Raw genomic sequence first — 18410 nt, forward strand, 5'->3', positions numbered from 1 at the left:
TCAGGAGCAGGTGCTGCTTCCTGGGACTGGCTGCTCAGTGTGGATGGAGTTTGTGAGGAACTGCATTGAATATCTCTTATTTTGTATTCTTTTATATATATATATTTACTAGTAGTGTATTAGTATTTTGTTATTTTATTAAACTGTGTTTATACACAGTCCCTTCCCTTTCAATTCTCTCTGCCATTTGGGGAGAAATAGAGGGGTGGTGAGTAAGAGGCTATCGTGGTTGTATTACTAGCTTGGCTTAAACCACAACAGAAGCACTACAGATTATCATGACAAATGGTTAGCTCCGGGAGCAGTGGAGATAGATTCCCTAGAAGGATTACTCCAGTGTGGTACCATTGCTGTTTAACAAGGAATGTGCTCATGTTGCTGCAATTACCCTGATAGGGCTTGTAAGTATTAACTTGCCTGCCAGAAGACTTGCTGAGATGTGCTAGTCTTCTGTCAGATTTGGCTGAAATGGGTTTGATAGTTATTGGCAGTAGGGTACTGATGAGCCCTGCAATCACATAATCCTTGTTTTGTCAAGAGATGAAGGTAAAATGTCAGGTAAACAATTAAAGACAGGTCCCAGGAAGGTCCCAGAGGATTAATATAGAATAGTATCCCCTGATTCCTTCCAGACCAGCCATGATGCTTCTTCTCACATGATTCTCTAAGGCTAAAGCAAGGCAATCCTTCTTCCCCTTTGGACAGATCAGGAGCTGCTGGGCCCATGCCCTGGGAAAGGAATGTCCTTTACACTCAATGCGCGTGCATCTCTTTGAAAACTTTGGTTGCAGACGAATGGCCTTCAGTATCTCCAGGAAATCCCTGGCACAGCAGGAATTTAGACCCAACCAATTCAAACCTCCTTTCCTTCCTTTGCACCTGTGTAATGCCATTGCCCTCTTCCCTCAAATTGCCCTCAGCCTGCAAAAGCTAGAGGGCCTTGTGAGGCTGTGCCACTCAGCAGCTTTTCAGTTCCCAGGGGCTGTGACTGTGGTTTCCCAACATAAATCTCTCTGCAGGAGGCTTATAAAAGTTTTATGCTCCCTTTAGCCTCCTAGTGAGCATCACTGTGGTAGCAAGGGAGTCCACTGGGAGAACTATTTGAGATCAGAAAGGTAATCCCAGAGGAAAGAGATTACAGATGTTACCAGGAGAGAGAGGGGGAATAAAATCCAGCTGTCAAACATCAGGCAGCCTACTTGGAGTGATAGCAGAAAGTCCTCAGATGGTGCCAAGTAACTTTGCTCTGTACTGTTCAGCATCAGAAGTGGATCCCTCTTTCTGGAGCACTTTCTGGAGCACTGCTTTTGTTGCTGGTGTGTAATAGCAGTATCGGGAGACTTCATACCCAGAGAGGGACCAAAGCAGAAGCTAAAAGTTGGAGGAAAGTGTTCCTGACAGTGTGCCAGAGCCATGCAGAGGGCAGCACGTGCACTAGGCAGGCTCATGTGATGTTGGACTTCCAGAAGTCATCTCTGGGATCTCATGGTCACATGAGCTACTGCACATGGGTTATTAAGGGTTTTTCAAACAGGTGGCCCAAGACTAGGATCTCATCACACCGTGACTATACACAGGGCTGAGTTACGTCCCTGCATGAGTGGTCTGCAATAGACATCAAAATGCTTGAGTCTGTATTTTTGAGAACTGATCATTAATGTTGGATACTTTGTTGCTGTCACGGCTACCTTGAGAAGCCAAGGATCTGATTTCCAGACAGACTGACTGCTCATTAATCGTATTAACTAGTGGGAGCTGAAAGTGCTCAACAATTGTGAAAAATCAAGCGCAGGACTACTGTAGCTTGGAACATCTGTAAATAAGCCACCCCCTGTTGTTGCTTGTTCCTGATACTTTTGTCCTTTATTTCTCTTTATTTCCTTTTAATTCCTCTCACCTTATAGAATGAGTTTCAAAAACAAATTATGAATGTTGCGATTCCTGAGATCTCATGATCACATACATTATAGAAACACTAAGAAAGAAATTGGAGTATTCCGAAGTCAGAGATTTAACCTAAATGCTGCAGTGGCCAAACACTGCTAGCTGGGAGTAGATAGGGATGTGGAATAATTAAACTTTCAGCAGGCATCACCAGCACTGTGAAATGACTGAGGCAGGGATTTTGTGGAAAACTTAGTAGGTGATAGCATGCATCACTGATTGCCTCAATGCATCTGCATAAGGAGGATGAATTAAAACTGCAGGAGTGAAAGAGATGCTGGCTATCTTGAGAAGCTCTGACATTTTCTGTTTTGTCCACTTGCATATGCAGGAACACAAATCTTGCACAGAGTTTTAAAAATTCTACAAAAGAAGCAAATTAAATGGTCATCACAAAGCTCGGGAATTAATACCAGCCCCAGAGAGGGGGCAAGTAACCATCCTCTCTGGCTTCAGAATCAGCAATATGAATGACCCCAGGTCAAGGACAGTGGGTTCATCATGGGGAAGCGGGAGAATCTGTATAGCAACATAAATAGATAAAAGGTTCTATTTAATAATACAGGAATTGGCCAGGGCAGCTGAATGGTGGTTCAGACTTGCAACATTGATGGGACTTCTTGTAAACTTAGCACTGAAACAAGCTGCCCAGAGAGGTCCCTTCCAACCCCAACCATTCTGTGAGTCTGTGATTCTGTGAAACTTAGACAAATGCCTTGCTGGTTCAGGGACCAACTTTCATCATGCCACCCTCCAAGCAAGCTAAACTCAGACTATTAGTTTAGCCTCTAGACTTACTGTCCTAATGTTTGTGGTGGCTGATACTTTAGAGGCCTTACTCTTTTTTTCTGCTCTGAAAGACAGGGAGATGCCTGGGCATTGGAAGCTCTCTGCAGCATGCTGAGGAGACGTAACCTTCTTACCACGCTCCTGATCGCCTTACCATGGGCTCTTCTCCTAACCTTGTGGCACCAGTACCCAACCACCCGCTACCTCAGCCTGCTGAGAAGTAAGTGCAAGAGTTCTGCTGTCAGTGTGCTGATGGCTGTGATGATTGCTGGTGCGAACCTTCAGTAGTAGATGTTCTCTCACGGGATGGGTTAAAGACAAACTTGCCCGAAGGCCTCCTCAGGGTTTCCCTACAGCAGGCAAACAAACTGTTCTTAGGACGTTAAACATGCACCTTCAGTGAGAAGATGCTGATGTGCTGAGTACTGACTCCGAACAGATGTGTCCCCAGCATTCTCTGGAGAGGAGACAGCCTGGCAGTGATTAGTTCTCTAACATCTTTCTTTATCTTCTTCCTTCTTTCCTTCCTTTTGTCCTAGAAGAGACAGATGAGAACGTTACCTCTAAAGCTCTCCTCAATGGTACATCTGCTCTGAGAGAAGAAGGCCTCCCATCATGCATTCGGCAGCAGCAAAGCATAGGGGCAACACCTAGAATCATCCAGAATTATGTGTACTCCAGGCCTCCCCCATGGTCAGACACCCTGCCAACCATCTTCGTCATCACCCCTACCTACACCCGGCCAGTGCAAAAAGCTGAGCTGACCCGTCTGGCCAACACCTTCCTACATGTACAGAACCTGCACTGGGTGGTGGTAGAGGACTCGCCCCGGAGGACCAACCTGGTATCCAACCTGCTGGAGAAGGCAGGGCTCAACTTCACCCATCTCAATGTGGAGACACCCAAGAGTCTGAAGCTGGGGCTGTCCTGGATCCCATCCCATACCCCAAGGGGGACACTACAGAGGAACCTGGGGCTGCACTGGCTGAGAGACAGCTTCAGCAACACCGCACCACCAGAAGGGGTGGTGTATTTTGCTGATGATGATAACACCTACAGCCTGGAGCTCTTTGAAGAGGTAAGAACCATAAGATTATATGGGACAGAAAAGCAGGATACAGCTGCAAACCATCTTAAGGCCAGATGCACTTGCAAAGACCTATAAGATAGGGCTACCATGTGGGCTTCTAGCATCAGCTGGGAGACAAGGGCTCTGGCAGGCTGCCTAGCACCCTCCTTGCCTGCCTTGTGCTCAGTGGGAGCTAGGTATAGGGCAGATGCAAACCTATAGCTATGCAAACCCAGTAGCCATGCTCTAAAGGGCTGAAAGAGCAAAGAACACACCTGCCATGGCATAGGCTGCAGAAGTTAATAGCCTCTCACACAACATTGCATCAGCTAGAGCCCCCTTTGGCAGGAACCAGAGGATACATGCTCCAGAATTTATAATTCTTCTCAGGGTGAGCTGACCTGATTTAAATAAAGACAAACTCCTGGCAAAGCATAAATCTGCACTGTTGTAGTGATGTGATGGGTAGGAGATGTTAGAAAAGTTGACTTTCTAATCCACTTTTTCTCCTTGGCTGCCCTTCAGTACTCTCAGTTTCAGCCACCACAACAGGACTGTGCCCCTGGGATCACAGAAGCTTGCCCAGACTTCTGCTGGAACCTTGGCTTTTGTGAGATATCAAGTCTATTGTAAACTTGCAAAAATGATTATTCAGTAAACTCCCTTGTCACAAATTTAAACCAAACTGTGCTACACAAATTGAAATACAGAGTTATGCATCAGAACACATTTCCAGTGTTCAGAATTGCTTAGATCTCTGTTAAGCTCATCCTTTCTTATTTCTCTCCAGGTCCTTTCTGACAATTTCAATAAAACCCCACTCTTTTTGGCAGTAGCCACGGATGAAAGAACATAGGTGGGGAGAATTTGGAATAAATGAGGACAAGGATGCATCAGTCAGGGAGGGAAATTACTTTCATAAGGGTGAAGTTGGAGGGAGTAGAGTTGATAATACGGAGCTAGAGGCCTGGTAGATGTTGTGTCTGGCATTTGCAAAAACCATGAAATTTTACAAAAATTCTAAAAGTTCAGATGAGATTGGAAAAGCAAAGGTTTTCCTTCTTCTGAGGGACTGAACGTGGGCACAGAAAAGCCGTGAACTTGGTGTTCAGAGAAGAGCGTGCTAAAACAGTCCTGTGCCTTTGCAAGCTGTAGCTCTTCAAGCAGCAGCACAGGTGCACAAGAGCTCAGCTCGTGCTGCCTGGAGCTATGTCATTGTGTGGGAAGTCAACGGGGGAGGACAGGTGCCAATGAAAGCAGAGGATGGCACGCTGATGGGGTGGGACAAACATTGCAGGGTTGAATCACACAGTCATTTGGGTCGGAAGAGACCCTCAGGATCATCAAGTCCAACCATAACTTACATGTAGCACTAAACCATGTCCCTAAGAACCTTATCTATGTGTCTTTTAAACCCCTGCAGGGATGGTGACCCTACCACTTCCCCAGGCAGCCTGTTCCAATGCCCGACAACCCTTTCCAGGAAGAATTTTTCACAATATCCAGTCCTCACAGCACTGTTTCTTTCTGTCACACAGATGCGATACACAAGAAGGGTGTCAGTCTGGCCAGTGGCTTTCGTTGGGGGACTGCGATATGAATCCCCAAAAGTGAGCCCAGCAGGGAAGGTGGTGGGCTGGAAAACCGTCTTTGACCCTAACCGGCCCTTTGCTATTGACATGGCTGGATTTGCTATCAGCATCAAGCTGATCTTGGAGAAGCCTCAGGCCAGTTTCAAGCTGGAGGGAGTCAAAGGAGGCTACCAGGAAACCAGCCTGCTGAAGGATCTAGTGACTATGGATGGGCTGGAGCCCAAAGCAGCCAACTGCACAAAGGTGAGCAGGACAAGAGACCTTGAAGATACATTCTCATTGCTGGGTTCTGGCTGCTTCTGCAGCCTTCAGCTGTGCTGCTCCACCTTCCACTGTGCCTGCCCTGTGCTGGCGCATGTCAGCACCAAATGGTGCTGGGACGGATGGGCAGAGCCTGCCAAATGCTTCACGGCTGTGAAGCTCGGGGAGCACTGAGGAACAGTTAGTTAATAAAGAGACTCAGGTGTACAATTTGTGCCCAGATTGCTTCTCCAAAGTCCAAGAGGTTTGGTAGAGGGTTGAGTCTGCGGTTTTGGTCCAGAGTGATCCCTGCTCCTTGTCACTGTTTCATGTACCTGTGAAGTCTCTCCCAGGTTCAACCTGTTTGAATGACATGCTTCAAACCCCTGCAAGCCCCAGCTTGCTGAGGTTCCCACCTGATGGATGCACTGCTCTCGCCATTTCTGTGGCATTCATGGCCCATTAACTCTTTGTGATTCCCTCTAGGTGTTGGTCTGGCACACGAGAACCGAGAGGCCCACTCTGGTCAATGAAGGCAAGCGTGGATTTACAGACCCCAGAGTAGAGGTGTAAGCAGAGAGCCAGCTCCAGGGTGTGAGTACCCTTGTCTTTATTGGTTTTGGCAAAGCAAACAATGTGTACCTGTTTCCTTACTTATGCTATTATTTCCTCAAAGACTGCATGTATGATTGCCCGAGTAACTCCCTTATCATGCCACCCTTTGCGCAAGAAGTAGATCCTCATCTTTACCTACTTACAGTCTTGATTTCATGCTCATTCAAGCCTCCTTGCAGTCCATGTGAAAGCTTTGCCTGCACACAGACAGAGAGAAGAGTGCCAGAAGCAGCCTGTGGTTTCACTCAATAATAACGACAAGCCAAATTCCTTGCTTCCCTATTTCTGCCAGCTCCAAACCCTCTTTAGTGTAGGATTTGTGTATGGAAAGAGATCACACCTCTGCAGATGAGGTTTTCCCCAGCAACCCTGCCACTTCTGCAGTGCCCCATGCATCCACTTTCATCTTTTTTCCTGTATGAACAACCATGGTATGGGTGCAGCAGGGAAGGGCTGATGGGACACTTGGGTGACCTCAAAATAGGAACCAGCAAAGAGCAACCTACACAGACTCTCACAAGAGTTTGAGGGGCTCAATACTAACATTAGCAGAGGTAGGAATACATCTGCTGCTGAGGAGAAACAGTGAAGGCACTAGCCGTGTCTTTGTGGTCCACAGAGCCAGGTTCAGCAGCAGGCTGGGGGATTATGGCAACCACTACAGGTGAGGGCAGGAATGTATCAGAGATCAGTGTTATGTTCTTAGAAGTAGAGATGGATTAAGAACAGGCTTCAGATGAACTGTGACCTCACCTGCCAGCTGCCATGCCCTCTTATCCTTTATGTCTGCCCTTTGCAGATTCCTAGCCCAAAAGTCCACAAGGATAAAGCTTGGGAGTATCTAGCTCTTTCTGGAATGACTCATAACTGTGGCAGGATACAGGATGCTGAATGATTTACTCCTACTTTGGAAGAGCTTCCAGAGCTGCTTTCAGTCCTGACACCAACATACACCTCAGCTCAGCTCTACCAGTGGAAATAAAACTGACAGCTTTTTTTCAGACAGTCATGAGTATTTCAGCTTCTGCAGTGATCTGCTGTGTGCATTACTAGTAGCTGCATACAGCATTTCCACATCATCTCATCATCTCTGAATGACAGCCATACAAAGTGCAAAGCAATCCCAGTGCCTGCTCACCCAGCAGCAGATGGAGGGACAGGAGTTAGTTACCTAAATATAGACACCTGGTGCCACCATAGGGACCCTGGGGTAGCCTATCTGGCCCTCCTGTAGGACACAAACTCTGTACCACATCTGCCAGCTTTACATTAATATCTCACATATCCCAGATAGGTAAATTATGCCTATGCAGCCCCTCTTTTAACCTGAGCTTCTGTGAAATCCACTAGCAGTAACGAGCTCATTTTACATACCCACCCATGCTGGGTCTGCAGTAGACTAAAGCTATGATTGCCCAAACTCAGCTTACAAGGATTCAGAATCCAGTTAACTGGTCTGGATGTACCATTCACTTCGTAAAGAATGAGCAGGTTTATAAAAACTCAGACAGATTAGACCTGCCTTGCCTGCTTGTCAGAGGAGGGGTTAACTGCTCCACTACAGAGTGCAGATGCGATGTTTTCATAAATGTGCCATTTATGTATCCCCGCTTTTGTCCTCACCCTTTCTTTTCTGCTGAACACTCCATGAGAAATGCCACACACCTGCTGTGGATTCTCATGGGAATGGCTCCCAATTAAGTCATTTGTTGTGAGAAAGAGAAGCTACCAGTCTGAAAGATCCAGATACTGCCACCCTTTCACCAGGAGGACTTGCACCCTTCTCCAGTGCCATTCTCTCAGGGTGCTTTCAAGCCAGATTCTTGGCTAGGCCAGCTCTGTAGATTTCAAAGGAGCTTTCCACTTGTATTAGCAGAGAATTTGACCACAATCCCTTCTGCACCACTGTCTGCCATGTGGGACAGCTGCTCTGACCTGCCAAGTGGGCAGGTGGCATCTGCTCCAGGAGACACCCGAAAGGTAAATTGCTTGACTGGGCAGTCAAGCAAAATCATTAGATTTTCCCCCCGCTTAAAGTTTTAAATTGAGATCTCTGCTGACAGCTATGATGTTTTGGAGGTCCTTATTATCAAGGCTGCCGAGCTTCAGAACCTTGACTGACATGATCTAGATAAGCCTGCACTGAGAAAAAAAAAAAATAGAGGTAAAATTGTTCCCCTGAGGATATTCTGTTCTTAGACACAATAGAGAGAATATTTCTGTCTTTCCCTCCTGGCAGTTAGTCCTCGTTGAGGATCGATCAAATTGAGCAATCCAAGTCACAGACCTCCCAGAGGCCTCTTTCCCCTTTAACGCCTGCCGATGTGAGCCAGGCAGACATTGCTCGGTGCAGGATTTGGTGCTCTGTTCATCTCTAGTTGTACCACTTGCATGGCTGCTTGGCACATGTGCCTACTTGGTGGATTGTCTGAGACACAGTGTAAAGGGACCTGCTGATCATGTGAACTGTGAAGACTGGGCTTCAGAAGGTGTTGCATAACTAGCAGTTATTTTGTCCTAGCTGAAGTCTCTTTCTTGCCTGCATTCCCACCACCCTTAGCCATGTCCCTGCTGAGTCTGAGGGAAAAACTCTAGGCGCCAAATCAGAGCAGATCTGCAAAGGGGGAGCAGTAAGATATATCAGGGCTTTGCTTTTCACGAGAGACAACAAAATTCAAAAGAAGAGCTCAACATTAAAAAAAATAAAAAAAAAAAAAGAAAGTGGTTTTCCTTTCTGCACTAGAAATTCTGCACTTTTTGCTGCCCTGAGAACCACTAGGCCGGATCTGAGATGCACTGGGATTGAGGATCAGGGGTGAGATCCTCAGCTACTTCCCCAGCCTCTTCATGCAAAGTGGAGGAGCAGGAGAGACAAAAATGGGATCTCTCGGCCTACCTTCAGCTAAACAAAGGCTTTCACTGTGGAAATATTTTGGAAAGTGGCCATAAACCTGGTCTCTGAGAAACACTGAGGGGACATGAAGAGTAGGATGTGGGGGATGTTGGAAATCCTAGGACTGTCTGTTTTGCAACAGGGGTTGCAGAGCAAGCAAACGCTATCACAGCATATGTCCCTACTGATTGTAATGAAACCCCCTAGAAACATAGGCTTTAGCTTCTCAGAACAGGAGATGGGAAATAATTTTTTCTTCGTATTTTACTTTGTTAAAGGCCTGAAAATTATCACTCAAGGTTAGTGTTATAAAAACTACCTATTCTAACTGCTAACATCTGTTAACAAGCATCTGATAGAGAAGAGTTTGCTTAGGTTAGCATAGGACTCCTGCTGCCTTATGATATTTGGAAAGAGGGAAGGAAGTCCACCTATATTTTAGAGTGTCCAGACAGACTGAACAGGGATCCTGAGATCTTATCCTCCTGCTTTTTCTTTAAAATAAATATCAGAGAGGTTAACATAATGATTTTACGGGGAGAACAAAAAAGTCCTTCAAAAACTTTTTCTGATTCATAAATAAGATACCCTGGCTAGGACTCTGCAGTGCAGATAGAACAAGCAGCACTTCACTCATATCCCCAGCCTGAAGCTGTGAGTAGTGTTGTTGAGGTGTCTGGTTACTGATATCTACCTGAGCCAGGGGACAGCCTGCTAAAGTGAAAGGTTATTTAGCAAAGATTTAGAAGTTCAGTTAGCTTAGTCTATGCCTTAATGAACTTACTGGGAAGACATAAAAGGAAGATAACTTGATTAGGAAGTCGTAGTGGGCTAGTTATAAATGGAAATAGTAGAACGTTGTCTGATGGAGGAAGTGTCTGACACCAGGTGAAATGCCTTGGTCATTATTTTGTTAGTTTTACTGGTTCTTTCAAAAGAAGCAGTGGAAGACCTACTTGATTGCGCAAAATCCTGAAAACTGCGTAAATGAGTAATCCTGTGTTATCTTGGAGATTAGCAGTAGTGCAAAGGTCTAGGCTACATTGACATGGGGAACTGGGATGACTTAAATCCATAAAGATAAAAAAGGAGTGGAAAAAAAGAAATATTTCAACTTTGAAAGTTCCTCAGGTTCACTGGGTACCTTCCTAGACTGCCTTTTCATTTCTCTGTGGATCTAATCTAAGGCACCCAGACATGTCCAGAAGTGTTCATTTGATAAATTTGATCATCCAGTTCCCACCTAATTTATATTGTAATCCAGAGTCTTAAGTGGAGAGGTGTGCATGTTCTTGGAAGACCCTAAAGCAGTAGGTGTTCTCAGGTTGTACTTTACGTATTCCAGGAATATGGATTCAGAGCAGTGGCCATAGTTGGTTTGATTTGCAAAAATGTGCAATAATTAAGGGTGTAATTGCATAATATTGGAATGATTTGAGTTCTAGCCCAATGCAAGCTGTAGGAAGCTGAATATACTGTTCTTGAGTTCCCAGTGAGAGTTACTAACAAATCGAATTTATCTGGTAAGAGGCATCCTCCAGCCCTTCAAAGGCAGGTCACTAGTGGGTTAGGTCAGGAAACCAAGATTGGGCAAAGAGCCAACAGGAGAAAACTTAAGTCCAGGGACCTCAGGGAGTGTGAAAATCTCATTTTTACTCCCTGTGTTGTGTTTTAAATCTAAAATTGTCCCATGTGAAAAGCCTAAATAATCCAAAGAGTAGGCTTTATAATGTTGCCCCCTGTAAAAGAAAGTAATTGTGTCTGGGAGAAAAGATGTCACAGATTCAAATCTCCTTTGATAAAGGGAGATGAAGTGTTGGGTTTTCTACTTGCTGGAGTCCTCTTATTACTAGGTGGCTATTAGTGAAAAATGAAGTGATTTGGCCAAATCTACATAGCTAGTGACAAAAGTTTGAGTTTGAATGCATCTCCTGCCCTGTTGTACTGGACGTGGTATTGACACCTCTATCTTCTTCTTACCTCATTTTGTGTTTGTTTTGACAGAAGCAATGGGCAGTGATTGTTCCCCAAGTTTGTCAGCAAGCCAGAGCAGCTGCGCGCACTGCCTGTTCTGCCCAGCCCTCTGCTCCACCACTGAAGGATGAAAAACACCCAAAATATAGCCACACTGATCAGCTCCTGCTGCCCAAAAGGTGGGGACAGAGCTGATGTGGTGCCCTGTGATCCTACAGCTCCTCATCTTTGACTTCGTGCACTGGCTCCCATTCCTCACCTGGGAGAGGAGTGCTTCCCTTCCCCTGCGGGCTTTGTGTTTTTAACCATTCATTAAAACTTATTAGATGTGATCTCCATTCTCAGCTGTCCCGGCACAGAGGCTGAAGTCCAGAATGGATGTGGGTGCCTCGGAAGATCCCCCCTGGCATATCGTCAAACCTAAGCTTCAGTACAGCAGCTGCGAGCTGCAGTGGTTCAAGGACAGGAGTTGTAGCAAAAGCACAAATGTGGACCTGTCAGCCTGAGGCTGGTATGCTCTCAAAACAGCTTAAAAACAAAGCTAGCTTGAGAGAGGCTCTCCCTCTGAAGGATGTACTCAGATACCCACATGGATCAGCCTTCAGTGTTGGCGAGGGAGCTGTGCTGAGGCGCTTCATTTGGGGTTTGGGAGTTCAGAAGGGACCTGGTGCCTACACCTCGGCTGAGAACTTGAACTGCCTTCACTTCAGGTTGTTTTGGAAAATGCTGTCCCAGATCCCCAGGCCCAGAGCCCTCTGGATAAAGTTCCTCTCCTGCTCAGGGAGACCCGGCAGGTACTATACCTCAAAGGCCATGCCTCCACGTCTCACTGCAAAGACTAGAAAGCAGGGGCAAAGATATGTGGACTTGAAGGTGGTGTTTCTAGCGTGGAGCCCTGCTGCAGCACCAACAGGCACTTCAGTAGCCTCAAATCACATATACAGACTTGTCTCCTGGACCTCTGGAAAGGAAAACACCTCTCTGAGGTGGAGGTGGGTGAGAAGTGCTCAGAGATGGGGAACCCTCAGCCTGCACTCGTCTCCTGTCAGAATGTCACGGAATGTGGAAATGCATCATCACAAAGCATATTTTGAGCATGTAAATGACAACTGAAATAGCAAATGTCACAAGGTTTTCCAGTGGAACTTTGAAAGGCATGTGTGGCCCTGTGAAGAGTGATGAGACCGTGTCATGTGGAGGGGTTTCCCTTTCCCTCAGTAAAACAGGAAGACAGCCAGGTAGAAGGCAGCCCACAAAGGAGAAGGTGGCAAATGAGGACCAGAGGAAGGATGCACTGGGTTAAAAGCACAAGTGTTGGTACCATGTGTGTGCGTGGGGAGCAATGTTGCTGTGACTTTTCCAGGAAGATTCCTTGAATGACCCAGAAACCCCTCTGAGCACATCTTGAAAACCGTCTTCACTCAGGCCGTGAGAAACAAGGTTTTAGGCATTCAAAACATATTGAGGATTTCACAGATGGGGAAAGTTATGAGCAATTGCATCATTCCCTGCCCAAGAAATTCTGGGCTGGCAGTAGACTTATTTATTTCTTGATTTATTTATACTAGAATTCTTCTTTGCCTATTCCTTGTTTCGTTTTGGTTATTTATCTTAGATCACCTGACATGCTCACGAAGATAGAATATTTCACCCTTCGCCCCAGACTCCCAGAGAGCAGTAGAGCCTAGCATTCTACCAATGAATGTCATATGTTCTGTGCTCCCTGGGGTTTCTCTACAATGGTGTCTTAAACTGGCAAAATAATCAGAAACACAGCAAGGAGGGAAGTACAGCAAAGGAAATTACAGTTCCTTTATGCAAGAGATGGGGTGGCACTAAGTTTCTGACTACCAAGCAATCATAGGGAGGTAAAAACATGTGCAAAGGAGTGCCTCACTCAGCAGATAGTCCCCATGGGATCTCAGCAAGCTTCCATGAAGGGGGCTCTTCAAAGAGTATCTGAGAGAGGGAGTCAGTCTGTGTTTCCTCACAGCCGTGCATCCTGCTATAGGAGGGGGACTAAATAGGAGGGGGTAGAGGGGGTGAGATGCCTCTTATCAGAGAGGGAGGTGGGAGAAGGCAAAGAATAGGCAGCAAACAGAGAAATTGAGACTGTGTTTAGTGAGGCTTATGCCAAGGTCTTTCTGGATGAATACACTCAGCACCACAAGGCCACCCTGCAGCTATCTCAGCATGAAGGAATACTGAATGGACCATGAAAACAATGTCTTCTCTGGGCCCTAAAAAGGTCCTTGCAGAGCAAGGGTCTGGCATACTGGCACTAGGTAGCGCGAAGGAAGCCCAGCATCTACAAAACACTTTTCATTCTCCATTGGTCAGAGCTTTATGTCCTGTCCTCTGCAGGAGGTGATGGGCCTTGCACTCCAATGGGCTTTGGCGATCCAGCCCTGCCACCAGGCAAGTGGGCTCAGTGCTTTCACCCAGCAGAAAACCAAGAGTAAGTCCCCTTCTTTGCGGTTTTGATGAATGAACAAGAGTGAGTGAATAAAGGATTTATGATCCTCTATTTTCCCCTCCGAGATGGGCAGGGTTTCTGCCTGTATGAAGAGGAAGGAATATGGTGATTAATTCCCTGGCCTTTAACCTCACACAGGGTCCCCCATGTTTTTAGAGAGTTCTTCTCTCTGCATCCCTATCAGAAAGCAAAATTATTATTCCTGGTTTTCCCACTGGGGATGTGGATTCCAGTGATATGCGCTGCACTGTCATTTCTATGCCGGTTGAAGCCTGCTCTCATGACCAGCACTATCGCACCATCTCCATTCTTGCCTGTGGAGAAGAGTTTCTGTGAATCAAGAAATTCTGTCAGTCACTAAATTGTGCAGGACTGAGGCCTTGTATGGACAATGTGGATGTGCACAGCTGATATTCCAGGCTAGCAGACATTTGGAGCTGTTCAGCACAAATATTCTTTTCCCTGTAGAGCAGCCTAAGGACAGCAAGGACTGCTGCTGGCCAAGGCGTATCAGCTAAGGGGAGGTGAGTAACAGACACCACGAGTTAATGTGGCTGATTGTGAGCAGAGCTGGGTGGGAGAGCCCGGGAGTGGAGCAGCGGTCAGAGTTACAGGCTTCAGAGAAAGTGAATGCAGTGAATGTAATAAGGAGGGAAGCTGCAGATCAAGCCTGAAGTGTTTAAAGAAGAGAAGGCATCCCAGCACCTGTTTTTTACTAGCATATTAGTATCTGATATTCATGTTCTCGGAGACTCATCCACTTCACCAACCAATAAATATTACTAACATTTCCTGTTGCTGAAAATACTATTGACAAAGGAGAGAGAATGTCAAGAAAGTACTTTTTAATGGTTATTTATTTATATTGAATGTTACTAGAGCGTTATTAAATATGATGTGAATAGTACGATATTGGATTATTGTCTTTTCTTGCAGCCTAAGTGCTTACTTATTTTCCAGGAAAACACCGCGGACTCTGTAATGGAGAACGTATCAGTTTTAGTTGTTCTCATTTCAAGGGCGCTCCTTCAGTCATCATCTGACCCAAATGCTACAAGAGAAACTCAAGCAAAAACATTTCAGGTCCCTGAGACCAGTGCCTGCATTTTGGAGAAGAAGGAAGCAGAAGGAGACAGGAGAATATAGTCTAAACTCCGTAGTCCCATGGCATTGCTAGCAACAAGCTGTCATTGGGGTGATGTGGTGACCATCCCTACTCAGATTGCTCTGTAAAGCTGCTGGCCACAGCTCAGAAGTGGGTGGCCATCAAAACACAGGGCAGGCAGGCAGTTCTCCATCACAAGGGAGGGGGGAAAGGTGCCACAAGCTGTCTCAGTGCAATGGCAAGCTGCATTGCACGGTCATGCCTAAACAAGGCTGCTGGTGGCAGTGGGTGGGCTGCCTGATTTCTGTGGAGGTCTACTGGGTGATGTTATGAGGTCTGCTCTGCAGGGTACACAGTATCTACTCCAGCTCTGTCAGGCCAGCTAGTTCCTGCATACTGTCTGCCCCTCTGGGAAGAGCCAGGACAAAGCACTCCTGGCAGCAGTATGGTAAGATACAAGGGATCTCCTTCAGAAATGTGGTGCCACAGTCTCTCCCAATTGGTTCTAGAGGCCATGAAGCCTCTCAAGAGATGTTTTCCAACTTCCTTCTTCCTGGAGGAGGATCAGTTGCTTAGGACAGCATGTGGTAGGAAGCAGGTGAGGGCAGAAGCTTGTGGTCCTCTGCAATATAGCCCACTGTATCTTCTGGGTAAGGTGAAGACACCCAGGAACACCATCAACAGGGTAAGGAAGTGCAACCTTAAGGTGTTAAAAGGTCTAGTCTTCCTAAACTGCACACTGTTTCAGTCCCAGGACCTATAAGCTACAACCGGCAGAGAAAAACGTATGAGCTCTCACTGGGACACTAGAGGGCAGTCCAATGGGATCAGGTAGAGAAACAACTCTTAGTTCTTCCTACAGACCAGAAGAGAACAGGTGCAGCTATTTGGCTAATCCAGAAGCCTGAGAGAAGTTAGTAGACCCAGGTTTCTGTTTCTAATGTTCTCACTGATTTAATCTGTTATTTGGCCAAGGTGTGTCACATCAGCAATCTGTAACTTTGTTGGTTTTTTTTTAAGAAGGAGGGGACCCTCCTCCCAGAAATATGGAAGCACTTTTATGACTCTTTTGAGAAAGCATTGCTAAAAATTTAACACACTAGAGTACAAATCAAATTTTTTCCTGTGTAATAAAAAAAATTACACTCACAAATGTGTTACATGAAGTGCAATGTTAAGTTTACAAGCCAAGATCCAAGATCCTCTGAAAGGCTGAGAAGAACTGCTGTGGCCGAAGGTACCTGAAATGTCCACCCCACTAGAAAGCACTTTCATCCTCAAAAAAGAGGGACAGCTCTGCTTGACTATGGTGGCTGAAAGCCTCTGCAACGCTTTTGCAAGGATTAATGCTACCTTCTTCTTCCCATGATAGAAGCCCTGAGTGTGGGGAGGGCAGTGAATAAGACATTTCTATCATCACTGCCTGAGCACTCTGCTGCAGTTTCAACAGGTATCTAGTGCAGGTCCTCTGAAACAAGGCAGGGAGAAGAAAGGGAAAGAGCAAGAGCAAGCAAGAATGAATCTTATTAAATGGTGCGAGGCACTTCTCTCAGTCCGTCATCACATTCAGGGCTGATTGGAGGTGAAATTACACTTGGAGGGAGGGGAAGCCCCCTCCCCTGGGACAATCCAAAGGCTCTTGCAGAAACTTAATTTCAAGCTCTGTTGAAGACAGTGTTTGTCCTTTTTTTCTTTTTTTTTTTTTTTGTATGCATTCAATTTAATTTCTCAGGCAGATGTGAAAATGAGAAAGGCAGACCTTTGACTGTGAAGACAGCCTGGTGCCTGCTTCTTACAGATCCAGCCTCACATTGTTTTCCTCCATCACTGCCCTCAATAAATCTGTGCACAGAATTTGCTAAAATACCCACCACGCCCCTCCCACGCTTTGGTGGACTCAGTCAAATAATTTTTTTTCCTTTTTTTGCATTTAAGCAATCCTATTCATTTTTAATTCAAAACAACCCACAGCTTTTGACAGCTTGGTTGAAAACAGGAGCACTGTGACCTTGAACAGGCTCGGACACACTGGCACCATGAAATTCTTATCTGTACTCTGCTCTACAGTTCATACTTGATCTCTTGTGAGTAAAAGGGTCACGGTGGTTTCTGACCCACCCACTTCAGTCATGATGACTGAAGGGGAAGAGAAGGAACTGCACTGATTTTGGAAGGCTCCTGAGGGAGTCATTCCTGGAGATTCAGCTCTCACAGCCCACACAGAGACACGTGCTGTTCAGCTCTTCTGCAGATAGTTGATCTGGCTACTTGCATGTTAGTTTTCCAGTCATGAGAGCATACATACACGCATGTAAAAATACATATTGGGGTAGGCTGTTGACTTTCTAGTTGACCTGCTTCTTCTGCCCAGGAAGTGACACAGGGTGACAATTTGTACAATTAAGCCCTGACTGCAAGGAAGTTAACAGAGCCGCTGGTGCAGGACAGTTCCAGTGGGTCCAGCTTCTCCCTGTCTCTGAGAAATATGGAAGCAAACAAGCCATGCCCAAATTATTCGTACAGTGCAATTTCCTACTGTGACCCAAGGGAGGATCACAAGCAAAGCATAAAGCATGAAGTAGTACCAGGCTCTAAAACAATTGCTATCTGCAACTCGAGCTCACACCACAAAAATCTTGGTTCCTCTGTTTGTGTCGCCACTGGCGCAGAGATTAATTCTTTCCTGTCTGTGGGATTGTACTCACTGGAGCTTTCAGAAGAAAAGAGAGTGTTGCTTTGTTTTATGGAGGAGAAGACAAGGATGATGGGTTTGCCATGGTCATGGAGGGAATGGTACAGGAAGAATATAAACAGTAGAGACTCACAGTGATGTGCAACAAAAGCAATTTTTGCAGCAGCAGCAGCAGTATTGGGTGGGTTTCACTAAAGCAAGACTTTGCACAGGCAAAATAAACATTAACTACATTTTTTTATTTAAAAAACCAATTAATTTAAAATTAGATGTCAAATGATTACAATTTATATCCAGGCCTTAAGCAACCCACTTAAATTGAATAATGGGTTGTTCTGTACAGCAGAACGACTGAGGTCAAGTTTGCTAATAATGTGTCCCTTACATCTTAGTCCAGCTCTGAAGCAAGAGTACTCCCAGCTCCCTCTATAAATGCCATCACCCTCTCCCCCCACCTGTTTCCCATGTGTCATGGTTTAACCTCAGCCAGCAACCAAGCCCCATCCAGCCACTCACTCACTTCTACAGTGGGATGGGGAGAGAATCAGAAGGGTAAAAGTGAGAAAACTTGTGGGTTGAGACAAAGACAGTTTAATAGACAAAGCAAAAGCCATGCACGCTAGCAAAGCAAAGCAATTCATCCACTGCTTCCCATGGGCAGGTAGGTGTTCAGCCATCTCCAGGAAAGATGGGCAACATCGCATGTAATGATTACTTGGGAAGACAAATTCCATCATTCCAAACATCCCACCTCTTCCTTCTTGTTCCCCCAGCTTTATATACTGAGCATGACATCATATGTTATGGAATATCCCTTTGGCCAGTTTGGAACAGCTGTCCCAGCTGTGCCCCCTCTCCACATTTTGTGCACCCCCAGCCCACTCACTGGTGGGGCGGTGCGAGGAGAGCAAAGGCCTTGGCTCTGTGTGAGCGTTGCTCAGTGATAACTAAAACATCCTTATGTTCTCAATACTGTTTCCAACACAAATCCAAACCATAGCCCCATGCTAGCCACTGTGCA

General features: G+C 45.9%; 1 protein-coding gene across 4 annotated transcripts in view; it reads left to right on the forward strand.

Moving 5' to 3' along the window:
- LOC136097136 (galactosylgalactosylxylosylprotein 3-beta-glucuronosyltransferase 1-like) overlaps positions 1 to 14499 on the forward strand; it is a 33212-nt gene extending 18713 nt beyond the window's left edge. For 2 of the 4 annotated variants that reach the window (XM_065829217.2, XM_071809329.1), the window contains exons 2-6: positions 2805 to 2953; positions 3273 to 3811; positions 5341 to 5637; positions 6121 to 6228; positions 11147 to 14499. In XM_065829217.2, coding sequence (XP_065685289.1) covers positions 2842 to 2953; positions 3273 to 3811; positions 5341 to 5637; positions 6121 to 6207 — 1035 coding nt within the window. In that variant the 5' untranslated portion in view covers positions 2805 to 2841 and the 3' untranslated portion in view covers positions 6208 to 6228; positions 11147 to 14499. The remainder of the gene's footprint in view (positions 1 to 2804; positions 2954 to 3272; positions 3812 to 5340; positions 5638 to 6120; positions 6229 to 11146) is intronic. The other 2 variants (XM_071809344.1, XM_071809335.1) reach the window with 2 other exon arrangements.
- The last annotated feature ends 3911 nt before the right edge of the window (positions 14500 to 18410 follow it).

The sequence above is a fragment of the Patagioenas fasciata genome, chromosome 1 (assembly GCF_037038585.1).
Source record: "Patagioenas fasciata isolate bPatFas1 chromosome 1, bPatFas1.hap1, whole genome shotgun sequence".
Classification (NCBI taxonomy): Eukaryota; Metazoa; Chordata; class Aves; order Columbiformes; family Columbidae; genus Patagioenas; species Patagioenas fasciata.